Below are 16,915 nucleotides of genomic sequence, written 5' to 3' on the forward strand. Positions count from 1 at the left end.
AAAATTTATAAAAAATATTAATATTGTTAAATCCCAATAAGTAGTTATTAATTAATTCTATGATTTGCGTTCTCAATTCAATCATTAAATCAATTATACTGGAACTTATGTAAATAAATAATTTATGTCTTTATTTATGGATATATATACTTTAGAAATGAAAAATTATTATTAATTTAAAATTTTATTTGTTAATGGATCTATTGTTTTACAAGTCTTTAGTTAAAACGCATTCAACAAATTCAAACAACGGCATATCATCAGTCTGTTGGTCCAAAAATAGTGGATTTAGTTTAACCATCAGAATGTTTTCCAAAGTTTCATGATTAAGACGATTCCGTTGATCAGTTAAGATCAATCTGAGTGACGAATAAGCACGCTCTATTGTAACCTTAAATGTAAACGACATTAATTTTATTATTTATATCGTGCTAAATGAATATATTAGCTATTAGTTAAGCAATGCAAATAGTCAAGCAATTTTACTCGCCTACACTGAATTCGTTGCTCTCTATTAAATTTGCACTCTTTTTTTCAACGTTTTCCGACATTAAGAAAAGTTTTGATCATGGCACCACGATAACTAATTATTAATTGAAAATTAATAATTTTTAATTTCTAAAGTATATACAATATTGAAGCAATCCATTACCGTCGTTAAAAAATGGATTTAATAAATAATTCGTGAAAAAGGCTAGGAAAAGGAAAACCGACAAACGAAACAACTACAGCCAACTCGGAGACTCTACACAAACAGCTGCCAGTAAAAACGATCTAAAAGAGATGCACAAAATAATAAGGGAAATAAGCGGATTAAACACATTCAAGACATCACCAATTGAGAACGAGAGCGAGGAGCTGATCACATCGAATGATGAACAAATTAAACTGTGGAAAGACCCTTTCCTAAAAACTCTTCATGTTGTACAAAACTTACCTACTAATAATCTAAAAGACCAAAGACAGTTTCACCCAACTAGAAGAATCAAAACTGATCCGCCTTCATTTGAAGATATATGCTCAGCCCTTAAATCGCTTTGATTAAGAGCGTGAAAGCAAGCGGTTGTGATAATTTACCTGTCGAGCTCTTTAAAAATAACCACCAAACAATGACAGAGCTCTTATGTGAATGGTTTAGCAATATATAAGAAAGTGAAGAGATACCGAGTCAGTAGAAAGAGGCAACAATTGTTAAAATCCTGAAAAAGGGGAATTTAATTTTCACGAAAGCGTGAAAACTGGAAAGGCATCTGAATCTTATCTGCCGTCATAAAAATATTTGCTGTGATAATATTAAATCACATTGCGGAACATTTAAATAAGACAATAAAACCGCCGCAAGTAGGGTTTCGCCCGGGTCAATCATACGCGGATCACATCAACACGTTAAAAATAACTATCTGCTGAGGCGAACTCTCCTTAATACATTGCATTATAGGATTTTGAAAAAGGGTGTCCCAGAAAAGATCGTAAGCTTTATTAAAAAGCTTTATCACAAGCGCAACAATTTGGATTAACTCAATGCAACTCAATGTAAGCAACGAAAGTAGTTTCTCCAATGATTATGAACAAATTGAGGATGTTGCTGAATTTGAATATTTGGAAAGCCACTTAACAACTACAGCGACGCACGCGGTGATATTGAAAAAAGAATCAAGAAAGCAAAATATAAATGATAACTGATGGAAAATTAGATGAAGGGTATTTCTTCATAAAGTGGGGTGATGGAATACTTGTGTGCGAAGTAAATAGCAACATTTTGAAGAAAAACAAACTAAATAACAGATTTTGACATATCAATTTTTTAATACTATTATTACATTTTCCAAATATATTGAAATTATTAATAATTTAATATAACTATATTATGGAAAACTTTTTCCTCACTTATTCGCTTTTTTCTCACTTTCAAGTCTCTGCGATACTATTTCCAGAGTAAAGAACTTGCGATCATATGTACAAGTTGTTTCTTTAACTACTATATGATATTTATGTACAATACATTGATGTAGTTATTCTTAAAAAGTGTTTTTTTTTTCTTTTTTTTTTTTTGGTTAAGAAACAATATTTCACATATAAGGTACATTCAATATCCGTTATGGAATTGGAAATCTTAATATTGTACCTTAATGGCTGTTGATTGAGATCACTGTCGTCGGTTAGATATGTAGAATTCTTGACTACATATATTATCAGACGAAGAAATAATTACAATTATCTACACTTTTCGAATCGAAATTTTATGGAATATATACATATTTTGTATATTTTCCGAATAAATTTGAAGTTCCAAATTTCTCGGAAGTGACACCCCGTATTAGAAATAAATGTTAGGTGAAAATAGTGCTAGTATATATCAGAATAATGCTAATTTAGTAAATTTTTATACTTGATTGCAGATATTTTAATATAAACTCTTATACTCTTACCTTATATTCCTTATTAAAACATTGGTAGGCAAGAGAATTAGCCACTTATCGAGTTAAAAGTTTTAAAAAAGTGGTGTATATACAAAACGTTTTCAGTTTGAAAAATTTTTATACTATAAAACTTAATTACCAGAAAGAGTTTAAATAACATTCCAACATTTCTATGATTCTTTACAATTTCCAAATCTTTTTCATTTCTCATATGTAGCATATATCTTTCTTTTACATGTTTTATTTTTATAGTGAAATAAAATACACAATAATTATATTAATGTTCATAAAACTAAATATATTGAATAAATAATGCTTATGCTATTTGAATTTAATTTTGGGTATAGTTCCGCCTTGACAACAGCACATTGCAGATAGTTCACAGTTTATTCACCTCTCATGAAATAAGAGAACCAGATGAAGAAATAGCACATATTTCACATATTTCCTTCCCTGTATGCACAGAGGTTGAACTCAAAAGAGCAGCAATGACCTTAAAAAATAACAAAGCTCTAGGACCTGATGGTATCCCGACTGATATAACACACATTAATATACCTATATAACACATTAACACTGCAATTGTCAAATCCATATGACGTTTATGAAGTACCAACTTTTAAAAGACTATATGTAAATTTTACACGATATTTCGATTAGTCAGAAAAAATGACAGCCATTAGTGACAGCCATTTAGGTGAAGCTACTTTTGTTATTTTCAAAATAATGGATTCAAAACAATTTCGTGTGTTAATTTAACAGATCATTGCTTCTTGATGAAAAAAATACTATGCAAGCTCAGTAATGGCTCCAAAAGTGTTATCCGGACTCTGGTCCATCGAAAAGAACCATTTGTTCGTACGGACACCGATGATAGTGACGTTCTAATCGTTCAATTGAGGTAGTTACTCCAGAAAACATCATAAAAGTCCAGAAATTGGTTAGTCCAGTATGTTTACAATTATGCATGACCATTTGATCATGAGAGAGCTCTTTTCAAAGGGGTTGCCGCGTTTACTCACAGTCGATCAAAAACAACAACATGTTGATGATTCACAGCAGTGTTTGGTCATGTTTACACGTAATAAATCAGATTTTTTTCGCATCGATATGTGACAATGGATGAAACATGGATCCATTATTTCACTCCGGAATCAAAACGGTCATCATCTGAGTGGACTTCAGCCGGTGAACCACTACCGAAGCGTCCAAAGGCACAACAGTCAGTTGGGAAAGTTATGGCTTCAGTATTTTGGGATGCTCATGGTATAATCTTTATTCACTATCCCAAAAAGGGAAAAACCATCAAAAGTAACTTCTACGCGGCATAACTGGATCGTTTGAAAGCAGATTTTGTGAAAAAACGACCGCATATTGCAAAGAAAAAAATTTTGTTTCACCAAGACAAGATTATTTTGTTGAGTAAAATTGAGTTTTGGCAGAAAAAATTGGTTTTTCTTAGTTAGTCATAAGATTTATTGAGTGATAAGTTATACAAGATTATTGCAAATGAGAAGCCTAATATTCTTCTTAAAATGCTTGAAAGAGGTAATTTTCCAACAGTATGAAAAAAGCAACACCTGACATTGGTGTTATAAGCAAGGGAAAGGAAAATCCGGAGCTCCTGGATGCATACCGGCCACTTTGCATGTTCAACACTGGAGGGAAGTTGTTGAAACGCTTAATAAAGTGTGGACTCGGAACTGCCATAGAGAAAGTTGGTGGGCTGTCGTCACGTCATCACGGCTTCAGAACAAGCCGATCTACATTAGAAGCCATTCAAGACATTAATAGCACCGTAACATCGATGCAGACTACCAACCATCACTCCAGACGCATAGTTCTGTTAGCGATTCTCGCTGTCCGAAATGCTTTCAATAGTGTCAACTGGCAACTGGTGATATAATTGATGTATTCAAACGTTGGTTTCGTGTACCAGCATACCTAATGAAAATGTTTCAAAGCTACTTAAAGGACAGAGAACTTATCTACGAGACACATGATGGTAAAAAGAAAATTCAAATAACATCAGGAGCCATACTTGGACCATACTTGAACCTGATCTTTGGAATCTAAATTACAACGGATTTCTAAAAATGGAAATGCCAGATGATTCACATTTAGTAGCTTTTGCTGACAATTAAGTCAAGTGAAGGTGAGAATAAAGATCTGGCATACCGTACGGTATTTGAGTCAAAGAAAGGAAAATACGGTGGCAAAATAAGCAGCACCAAAACACAATATTAAATGATCTAGGAGTAAAACTACAAATCCAACAACAGTGGCTACAAAGATGGAATGCAGAAACGAAAGGAAGATGGACAGCAAGATTGAACCCAGATGTGGTGAAATAGTCAGACAGGAATACTGGCGAAGTAACCTATTACTTAACTCAATTCCTTTCTGATCATAGATATTTTCAGAAATACCTTTTCCGCATTGTCAAAACAAATGATTCAAAATGCATTTACGGAGATGCAGATGAAAATAACGCTAAGTACACCATCTTCAAATGCAACAGATGGAACATCGCAAGAACTTCACTTGAGACATAAGTCGGTGAAATAAACGAAAACGATGCTGTCTGAAGAAAACTGGACCGCCATAGACCGATTTATTACGATCATACTCAAACGGAAAAAATATGATCTAGAAAATGACAAATTTTAAAAAATAGTGAAACAAATAAACCTAAGCGAGACGAACGAAGAACAACAAAATATTTTTAATGGACGACATAGTGATGATGCGTAAGACATTTTTAAACCTCCTCTCCGCCAAAAAAAAACAAACAAAAAAAAACATTCGACCGGTCATTAAATATGTTTAAAAACATCTTATCCTATAAATTTAATATTCCATTACTTTTCTCTATTTTTTCTAGTTACGTAAACTACTGGTTCGTAATATAATTTGAAATCATGTTTATTCGATAATAAAGTAGAACCATGTAAAGTAGACCAAATATTGAATAAAATTTAATTTTATTTACAATTTTATTTTATTTATTTTATTTTAAATTTTATTAATTAAAAATAGACTTCAAAAAGTTTACTCAGCTCATATACAAACAATATACACACAACAAAATTATGGTATAATATAAAACTTATGATCTCATGCGAATTTTCAATTCGGGTTCCTGTACATACTTCAATCCTATTTGAGTCGTAAATCTGAGGTTCTCGAATTTAAAATCTGTTTCAAATTTAAAGTTCCGAATAAGTCCACTTAATATGATTTTCAATGAGAACATTGCATATCGTAATCCTGTAACCAACACATAATGAACTAATCATGTACATTTAAATTAGTTATGTAGAGGCCTACCTATGCAATTCCTTCTACCTCTTGAGAATGGAATAAAAGCACATTTTTGAGTTTCTCCAAAGTTTTCAGCTGAAAAATGATCTGGATCAAACTTATTTGCATTTGGACCCCAAATATCGGTTCGTCGATGAAGATGTAGTATTGAGATTATAATTTGTATATTTTTGGGAAATACATCTTTACCAACTTGTGTATCTTTTGTAACATGACGTCCGATTATTGGAACAGGTGGAGCAAGGCGAAGTGTTTCATTTATTACACAATCCAAATATTGTAACTGATCTAACTGATCAAGCTCAGCATTAAAGTTTTTCTCAGGAAATACGTCTAAGACTTCTTCAAAAAGTCGCTGTTGGATTTCCGGGTGCATGGCCAACATAACAAGAACAGAATAAATGGCACTAGCTGTAGTCTCAAATGCCTGTAATCAATGAAGAATTGTAAATATATTAAATATAAATACTTTATGTGTACTCACTGCTGCAACAATTATATTTGATTCACTTATTATATCATTCCATGTGAATAGTTGTTGTTTGTATAGTTTTATTGCTTGATCAATAAATATTTTTGGCTCTTTTTTTATAGAAAGGTCTGCAAGATCATTTTCATTATTAGTGAATTCATTTTCTTCGTTTGTAAGCAAGAAATCCTCATTACTGGACATGTCATCTTTAGTATTTGTTATACTCTTTTCTGCAGTAGCAGTTTTAGAAAGTTTTTTGTAAATCAACTGTAACATTATAAGCAATTTTTATCTTTTCTGTGAAGGAATTAGAATAAATACTAACATCTTCGACGAACTGGTATGAAAATTTCTTAGCGTTTCTAAATTTCGAAAACAACTCCATTATGAAACCGAGTTTCATAAACGAAAGTATCGTATGAATTATTGTATATTCCAGTATGCTGCACATATGAAATGAATTTATTTCTATATATATATACTATTTAATTACTTAAATGACTTACACACAATAATGTTTGGCCACATCATTCGAAATCTGGTTACCTTTGTGCATGTACTTGCCCATAGTTGTTTCTGAAGTCAAATGGTTTATTTAATCATCGTTTTCTAATGTCAATAGTTCAATAGTTTTATACCTGCAGTTAATGTTAAAGTCATTGTTTGTATAGCATTCAGTAAATTATGTTCCTTATTGTCTACCAGTTCGCTACACTTTTCAATTATATTATTCTTAGCTTTATTAAAAATTGGAAAGAAACTCAGAAGCACTTTATTTGCAAAGGCAGGATTTATCAGTTTGCGATTCTTCGACCATTTATCAACTTTGGAAAAAAATAACTTTTAACATTTTAAAATACTTTACAATAGTAGTACCTCTACTAGCAACAAGACCGCCTTTAAAGGAACATCGAATAGAATGATAAATACTTTCGGATTTGTTAAGAAGCTCTGGAGACCCCAAAACATTTGTAATAATCTCCGCATCTGCAGTCAGTATGATTGGAAACCATCCAATCCACAAACAAACAGTATAACTTTTACAATATTTAAAAATATAATTAAGTCTTGATGTTAAATCTTCAAAAAGGAGAAGATTCATTCATTAAATCAATTTAGTTTTCTATTAATATTTTTTACTCACTGTCCAAGCTCCGCATTCCGTATAAGGAACCAATTACAGGAAAACCATATAATACCGGGAAACTTAAACCGTATTTATATATGTTTCTTCGCGTCCATATCCAATGAATCCACAATATGATAAAACCGGCCAGAAAAACGGAATTAAGAACTTTATAATTTTCCAGTGATTCCATATTTAGTGATAGCTAAACAGACATCTATTCCCTCGAGTGAAAATAGAATAATAATCCACATCATACTCTGTTACTTATATTATATTCGAAAAATACTGATTTAATGAGTTTTTTCGTTTAAAAAACAAGGGATGACATTTAACGGCATCATAAGTACTATATAATTATTTGTTATTATTATAATTAATTAATTAAAAAATTAATCTATGATAGTAATTTTATACATAATCATTATAAAATACGAGGTGATTGTGAAGGAAAATAAAATAATTAGTTAATATACTGAGTTATATTACGCACATATAGATTAAATTTTATTGCAAACTACTAAACAAAAAATAAGCACAAAAAAGTTTAATATACGTTCCTAATGTACATTATTAAGACCTCAGCATAATCATAATGGAAGTCGAAAGGAATAACTTTTTTAATAAAATTACATTTAGATTTGTTCAGTGTATCGTATTTTAACACAAAATCTTAAATTCGTAGGCGTAGGTATGTTAGTATTGTCAAGTTTTAATTTCTTGTTGAAATTTATTCAAACTAAATCCAATATTTAATCAACATAGGTGAAAAAATTTAAAAATGGTGCGCCCATAAGCTTAAGTTTTTATCAGGATAAACCAGTGACACACCAGTAGGTCTCGAGATCTTATAAATACGGTATACAATAGTTTCGACAGAACAATCCCAACTAAGTTCCATGTCATTCTATAATCTAGAGCATTATTACCGTATATACTTCCAATCTGAATGTAGCGAAAAGAGTGATTTAATATATCATAAAAATGTGGTTAGCGTTGATTGAGAGGAAGGAAAGCATTTTATTTATTATTATACTACCATTTTAAAACAATAACACAATAATTTTATTAGTGCTAAACTGTGATTTAATAGTGAACTTTCTTGTAATCCAGGTAAAGGAACTCTATCCATTCTTATGAACAGCATGAAAAAAAAAAGACAACTCTATTGGGAAAGGCTGGCTATCGTCCAGCAAATCCTTAAAAAGGTTCATCAAGACATTTTTTTTAGTACAATTAGTAGTACTAATTCTCTGGATTTTCACCGGTGTAATATGTTGTTAGTATTGAAAGAGTACAATCAGTTCTAAGTCTTTGCCATACTATTTTCTAAATAAAGAATTGTGAGTTAATTTTTTTAACCAGAACACGATAATCATATGAAATATATTTATTCCAAGTGACTTTCTGTTTTATACAGAAGTAATGTTTCAAATGTTGGATTTAATACTAGCCTTTATTATATTTCATATCAGTTGTAGCTCAAAGGCTGTTCATTAAGATGAGTGTCGTCGATTAATTATGTATAGTGCTTGATTTTATATCATATCAAATATAAAATTACTGAAGAAGCAAAAAGAAGTAGCTTAGACTCTGCTCAATATCATAATTGAAGCCGACAGCAATAGTCGATTTAAGATATTCGACTATTAACTACAACAATCAGAGCAACTGTGCTGGCAGTTGAAGCAATAGTCCAAGCAGTAGTCGTAGCAATAGTAGAATCAATAGTCGAAGCAATAGTTAATATAATGACTGCAAGTAACTGCGGAATGTACGAGTATGTAGATATACCTCATTTGATTGCGTACAATCGGCACATAGCAAAATATGTACATCTGTTTTGTTATGTGCAGTTACTAACAACAGTTCTGTTCGTTATCATAACAAATTAAAAAAAAAATCTCTATAATTATTACAATTATAATTTAAATTTTTGTTTTTATATAACATGTAAAGTATGAATTATATTAATGAGTAAAATGTACTATTAGTTTTTTAATGAAAAATAATAGGAAAAGTACAATTTTATAGTACTTTAAAAACATTATTAAAAACTAAATAAATTAAAAAATTACTAAATAATAGTATAATGCAATTAAAAATTTATAAAAAATATTAATATTGTTAAATCCCAATAAGTAGTTATTAATTAATTCTATGATTTGCGTTCTCAATTCAATCATTAAATCAATTATACTGGAACTTATGTAAATAAATAATTTATGTCTTTATTTATGGATATATATACTTTAGAAATGAAAAATTATTATTAATTTAAAATTTTATTTGTTAATGGATCTATTGTTTTACAAGTCTTTAGTTAAAACGCATTCACCAAATTCAAACAACGGCATATCATCAGTCTGTTGGTCCAAAAATAGTGGATTTAGTTTAACCATCAGAATGTTTTCCAAAGTTTCATGATTAAGACGATTCCGTTGATCAGTTAAGATCAATCTGAGTGACGAATAAGCACGCTCTATTGTAACCTTAAATGTAAACGACATTAATTTTATTATTTATATCGTGCTAAATGAATATATTAGCTATTAGTTAAGCAATGCAAATAGTCAAGCAATTTTACTCGCCTACACTGAATTCGTTGCTCTCTATTAAATTTGCACTCTTTTTTTCAACGTTTTCCGACATTAAGAAAAGTTTTGATCATGGCACCACGATAACTAATTATTAATTGAAAATTAATAATTTTTAATTTCTAAAGTATATACAATATTGAAGCAATCCATTACCGTCGTTAAAAAATGGATTTAATAAATAATTCGTGAAAAAGGCTAGGAAAAGGAAAACCGACAAACGAAATAACTACAGCCAACTCGGAGACTCTATACAAACAGCTGCCAGTAAAAACGATCTAAAAGAGATGCACAAAATAATAAGAGAAATAAGCGAATCAAACACATTCAAGACATCACCAATTGAGAACGAGAGCGAGGAGCTGATCACATCGAATGATGAACAAATTAAACTGTGGAAAGACCATTTCCTGGAAACTCTTAATATTGAAAAACAAATTAAACTATGGAAACTCTAATTATTATCTACTTTAACGTTTAAGATTTTAACATCTGGTACATACTAAGATTTGAAACAGTTGAAATTTTTCTGCGTCCATTTCGAAAATTAAGTAGAACACTATTCTAAAATCGATATATGAAAAATGGATTTCGGTGCCCACGTATTAAATAAAATTTAATTTTATTTAGAATTTTATTTTCTTCATAATTTTACTTTATTCAATTTAATTCAAATTTTATTAATCACAAATAGACTTTATGGATTTTACTCAGCTCACATGCGTATAATACTTATGACCTCAAACGGATTTTCAATTCGGGTTCCTCTAAATATTTTAATGCTACGTGATTCGTAAATCTGAGATTCGCGAATTTAAAATCAGTTTCAAATATGAAGTTCCGAATAAGTCCACTTAATATGATTTTCATTGAGAACATGGCATATCGTAATCCTGTAAACAACACATAATGAACTAATCTACATGTACATTTAAATTAGTTATGTAGGGGTTTACCTATGCAATTCCTTTTACCTCTTGAGAATGGAATAAATGCACATTTCTGAGCTTCTCCGAAGTTTTCAGCTGAAAAATGTTCTGGATCAAACTTATTTGCATTTGAACCCCAAATATCTGTTCGTCGATGGAGATGTAGTATTGAGATTAGAATTTGTGTATTTTTGGGAAATACATTTTTGCCAACTTGTGTATCTTTTGTAACATGACGGCCTATAACTGGAACAGGCGGAGCAAAACGAAGTGTTTCATTTATTACACAATCCAAATATTGTAACTGATCTAACTGATCAAGCCCAGCATTAAAGTTTTTCTCAGGAAATACGTCTAAAACTTCCTCAAAAAGTCGCTGTTGGATTTCCGGGTGCATGGCCAACATAACAAGAGCAGAATAAATGGCATTAGCTGTAGTCTCAAATGCCTACAATCAATGAAGAATTGTAAATATATTAAATATAAATACTTCACGTGTACTCACTGCACCAACAATTGTATTTGATTCACTTATTATATCATTCCATGTGAATAGTTGTTGTTTGTATAGTTTTATTGCTTGATCAATAAAAATGTTTGGCTCCTTTTTTATAGAAAGGTCTGCAAGATCATCTTCATTATTAGTGAATTCATTTTCTTCGTTTGTAAGCAAGAAATTCTCATTACTGGACATGTCATCTTTAGTATTTGTAATACTTTTTTCTGCATAAGTAGTTTTAGAAAGTTTTTTGTGAATCAACTGTAACATTTTAAGCAATTTTTATCTTTTCTGTGTAGGAATTATAATAAATACTAACATCTTCGACGAACTGGTATGAATATTTTTTAGCATTTCTAAATTTCGAAAACAACTCCATTATGAAACCGAGGTTCATAAACGAAAGTAATATACTAATTACAGTATATTCCATTATGCTGTACATATGAGATTAATTATTTATTTATTTATTATTTATTTATTTATTATTAATTTATTTCCATAAAAATACAATATACGTCTAGTTAAATAACTTACACACACATGTTATTGGCTATATCATTCGAAATCTGGTTACCTTTGTGCATGTACTTGCCCATAGTTGTTTCTGAAGTCAAATGGTTTATTTAATCATCGTTTTCTAATGTCAATAGTTCAACAGTTTTATACCTGCAGTTATTGTTAAAGTCATTGTTTGTATAGCATTCAGTAAATTATGTTCCTTGTTGTCTACCAGTTCGCTACACTTTTCAATTATATTATTCTTAGCTTTATTAAATATTGGAAAAAAACTCATAAGCACTTTATTTGCAAAGGCAGGATTTATTAGCTTGCGATTCTTCGACCATTCATCAACTATAGAAAAAAATATCTTTTAACTTTTAGATTTCAAAATACTTTATTATAGTAGTACCTCTACTTGCAACAAGACCTCCCTTAAAGATACTGCGAATAGGATGATAAATACTTTCTGCTTTGTTAAGAAGCTCTGGAGAGCGCAAAACATTTGTAATAATCTCTGGATCTGCAGTCAGTATGGTTGGAAACCATCCAAACCACAAACAAACAGTATAACTTTTACTATCTTTAAAAATATTACTAAGATCTCTTGATATGTCTTAAAAAATGAAATTAATTTTTATATATCATTCATTAAATTAATATAATTTTTTATTAATAATTATACTCACTGTTCACACCCCTTATTTTGTATAAAGAACCAATTATTGGAAAACCGTATAATACCGGGAAACTTAAGCCGTATTTGTATATGTTTCTTCGCGTCCATATCCAATGAATCCACAAAATAATAAAACCGGCCACAAAAATAAATTCAACAACTTCACAATGTTTTGGTAATTCCATTTAGCTAATTCTGCGACTGAAACTAGAATAACTATCTACATCATACTAGGTTACTTATATTAAATTTGAAAAGATACTCATTTAACTAAGCGTTGACCTGTGCTCTTATATTTAATCGGATTTTTTGTAATTATATTTAATGTGAGGTGAGGTGACATATAATTGTCAATGCACATCATAAAAAAATATTTTATATTGTGTTGTATATTGTATTCTGAATTTATACTTTATTTCTTCAAATTTCGTAAAGCTTTAAAAATATCAAGACTATGTATTTCAAAAAAATAATATTAGTTAAAATGATGATATTGCGACGAATTTGGTTTGAGAAACTGACAGGAATAAGGAAAACTAATGTTAGAGATATTCTTTCAAAAATAGAAGTTTGGTCAGTTAGTGGGCAGTTCGAGGTATAGTTTCAGTTATTTTGTACGAGATAACAGCGTCGATGCCCAATAAAGTAGGCGGAGTTGTTAACAAATAAACTGAAGTGATTATTTTTGGCATTTGTGGAACTGTTGGCAATCCAGTGCCACGAACGGGAGAATCAGGAACGAATTGAAAAAGACAAATTCGTTACAATGTATTATAAATTGTGAGAGCATGGTTTCTTTTGGTAACTATGAATTAAACTATTAAGTAAATGTTAAATATATCGAAAACATATTGATTGATATATTTGTAATAATCGCATGACACAATCTTCTGCAGTTTCTAAAAAATTATGAAATTTTTGAATCCCTAAAGCCGGTTTAATTTTTTCATTGCTTTATTGAACGTGAAGAAACATGTGAAAGTAGGGTTTCCAGCAGTTATCGGTTTTTCAATAATTGGTTCTTTACAGAGAATTCAATCTGTTTGGGCAATATTTATTCATGCCTACTATTTGCTGAAAATTTCAATTTAGTCAGGAACATCTTTTTTATTTGGTCAAACTCGATTTGTACGTCAGCTTTTGTGCAACATAAGGCTTAAGTTAATATTTAGATAACCCAGGACAGTGACATACTAGAGCTCTTAAGCTCTGGTAAACACGTTTTACTAGAGTCTTATCTGATTGTGAAGTAAAAACTGATTTCATGTAATTAATTATTTTAATTATTTTATTTAAATTCTTTCTTAATAAACCACCTAACATTCACTCCAATGAAATTTATCCCATTGTTCTAAGTGAGTTTATATATATTACCAGACGTAAAAATTATTACAATCACCTATACTTTTTGAATCGAAATTTTATAAAATATATAACTTGATATATAAATTTCAAGTTACGAGTAAGTTCCAAATTTCTCGGAAGTGACACCCCGTATTAGAAATAAATATTAGGTGAAGATAGTGCTGTTATATAGTAGAAAAATGCTAAATTAGTAACTTTTTATACTTGATTGCAGATATTTTAATATAAACTCTTATACTCTTACCTTATATTCCTTATTAAAACATTGGTAGGCAAGAGAATTAGCCACTTATCGAGTTAAAAGTTTTAAAAAAGTGGTGTATATACAAAACGTTTTCAGTTTGAAAAATTTTTATACTATAAAACTTAATTACCAGAAAGAGTTTAAATAACATTCCAACATTTCTATGATTCTTTACAATTTCCAAATCTTTTTCATTTCTCATATGTAGCATATATCTTTCTTTTACATGTTTTATTTTTATAGTGAAATAAAATACACAATAATTATATTAATGTTCATAAAACTAAATATATTGAATAAATAATGCTTATGCTATTTGAATTTAATTTTGGGTATAGTTCCGCCTTGACAACAGCACGTTGCAGATAGTTCACAGTTTATTCACTTCTCATGAAATAAGAGAACCAGATGAAGAAATAGCACATATTTCACATATTTCCTTCCCTGTATGCACAGAGGTTGAACTCAAAAGAGCAGCAATGACCTTAAAAAATAACAAACCTCTAGGACCTGATGGTATCCCGACTGATATAACACACATTAATATACCTATATAACACATTAACACTGCAATTGTCAAATCCATATGACGTTTATGAAGTACCAACTTTTAAAAGACTATATGTAAATTTTACATGATATTTCGATTAGTCAGAAAAAATGACAGCCATTAGTGACAGCCATTTAGGTGAAGCTACTTTTGTTATTTTCAAAATAATGGATTCAAAACAATTTCGTGTGTTAATTTAACAGATCATTGCTTCTTGATGAAAAAAATACTATGCAAGCTCAGTAATGGCTCCAAAAGTGTTATCCGGACTCTGGTCCATCGAAAAGAACCATTTGTTCGTACGGACACCAATAATAGTGACGTTCTAATCGTTCAATTGAGGTAGTTACTCCAGAAAACATCATTAAAGTTCAGAAATTGGTTATATCTAATCGTAAACTGAAATATCTCAGACAGTATGTTTACAATTATGCATGACCATTTGATCATGAGAAAGCTCTTTTCAAAGGGGTTGCCGCGTTTACTCACAGTCGATCAAAAACAACATGTTGATGATTCAGAGCTGTGTTTGACCATCTTTACACGTAATAAATCACATTTTTTCGCATCGATATGTGACAATGGATGAAACATGGATCCATCACTTCACTCCGGAATCAAAACGGTCATCATCTGAGTGGACTTCAGCCGGTGAACCACTACCGAAGCGTCCAAAGGCACAACAGTCAGCTGAGAAAGTTATGGCTTCAGTATTTTGGGATGCACATGGTATAATCTTTATTGACTATCCCAAAAAGGGAAAAACCATCAAAAGTAACTTCTACGCGGCATAACTGGATCATTTGAAAGCAGATTTTGTGAAATAACGACCGCATATGGCAAAGAAAAAAATTTTGTTTCACCAAGACAAGATTATTTTGTTGAGTAAAATTGACTTTTGGCAGAAAAAATTTGTTTTTCTTAGTTAGTCATAAGATTTATTGAGTGATAAGTTATACAAGATTATTGCAAATGAGAAGCCTAATATTCTTCTTAAAATGCTTGAAAGAGGTAATTTTCCAACAGTATGAAAAAAGCAACACCTGACATTGGTGTTATAAGCAAGGGAAAGGAAAATCCGGAGTTACTAGATGCATACCGGCCACTTTGCATGTTGAACACTGGAGGGAAGTTGTTGAAACGCTTAATAAAGTGTAGACTCGGAACTGCCATAGAGAAAGTTGGTGGGCTGTCGTCACGTCATCACGGGTTCAGAGCAAACCGATCTATATTAGACGCCATTCAAGACGTTATTAATACCGTAAAATCGATGCAGACTACCAACCATCACTCCAGACGTATAGTTCTGTTAGCGATTCTCGCTGTCCGAAATGCTTTCAATAGTGTCAACTGGCAACTGGTGATATAATTGATGTATTCAAACGTTAGTTTCGTGTACCAGCATACCTAATGAAAATGTTTCAAAGCTACTTAAAGGACAGAGAACTTATCTACGAGACACATGATGGTAAAAAGAAAATTCAAATAACATCAGGAGCCATACTTGGACCATACTTGGACCTGATCTTTGGAATCTAAATTACAACGGATTTCTAAAAATGGAAATGCCAGATGACTCACATTTAGTAGCTTTTGCTGACAATTCAGTCAAGTGAAGGTGAGAATAAATATCTGGCATACCGTACGGTATTTGAGTCAAAGAAAGGAAAATACGGTGGCAAAATAAGCAGCACCAAAACACAATATTAAATGATCTAGGAGTAAAACTACAAATTCAACAACTGTGGCAACAAAGATGGAATGCAGAAACGAAAGGAAGATGGACAGCAAGATTGAACCCAGATGTGGTGAAATAGTCAGACAGGAATACTGGCGAAGTAACCTATTAATTAACTCAATTTCTTTCTGATCATGGATATTTTCAAAAATACCTTTTCCGCATTGTCAAAACAAATTAATCAAAATGCATATACGGAGATGCAGACGAAAACAACGCTAAGTACACCATCTTCAAATGCAACAGATGGAACACCGCAAGAACTTCACTTGAGACATAAGTCGGTGAAATAAACGAAAGCGATGCTGTCTCAAGAAAACTGGACAGCCATAGACCGATTTGTTACGATCATACTCAAAAGGAAAAAATATGATCTAGAAAATGACAAATTTTAAAAAATAGAGAAACAAATAAACCGAAGCGAGACGAACGAAGACCAACTTAGTCACTATTGCGACGACATGGTGACGA

The 16,915-nt window shown here is 30.9% G+C and overlaps 2 protein-coding genes and 1 long non-coding RNA gene across 3 annotated transcripts in view; 1 reads left to right on the plus strand and 2 right to left on the minus strand.

The window, feature by feature from the left end:
- LOC119668811 (high affinity cGMP-specific 3',5'-cyclic phosphodiesterase 9A-like) overlaps positions 1-16,915 on the plus strand; it is a gene marked incomplete at its 5' end in the record, with an annotated part of 242,153 nt that overhangs the window by 20,702 nt on the left and 204,536 nt on the right.
- On the minus strand, positions 6,548-7,554 carry LOC119668816. The gene is made up of 4 exons (XR_005251535.1): positions 7,361-7,554; positions 6,855-7,296; positions 6,723-6,792; positions 6,548-6,659 (listed from the first exon to the last, which is right to left on the minus strand). It is a non-coding gene; the product is annotated as an uncharacterized LOC119668816 (long non-coding RNA).
- LOC119668813 (probable cytochrome P450 313a4) lies at positions 10,651-12,741 on the minus strand. The gene is made up of 8 exons (XM_038078459.1): positions 12,558-12,741; positions 12,281-12,484; positions 12,037-12,222; positions 11,905-11,974; positions 11,687-11,804; positions 11,374-11,628; positions 10,896-11,316; positions 10,651-10,832 (listed from the first exon to the last, which is right to left on the minus strand). Exons 1-8 carry the CDS (start codon positions 12,730-12,732, stop codon positions 10,672-10,674), a joined length of 1,590 nt encoding a protein of 529 aa, XP_037934387.1. The 5' UTR covers positions 12,733-12,741; the 3' UTR covers positions 10,651-10,671.

This window comes from Teleopsis dalmanni, chromosome 1, assembly GCF_002237135.1.
Source record: "Teleopsis dalmanni isolate 2A chromosome 1, ASM223713v2, whole genome shotgun sequence".
Classification (NCBI taxonomy): domain Eukaryota; kingdom Metazoa; phylum Arthropoda; class Insecta; order Diptera; family Diopsidae; genus Teleopsis; species Teleopsis dalmanni.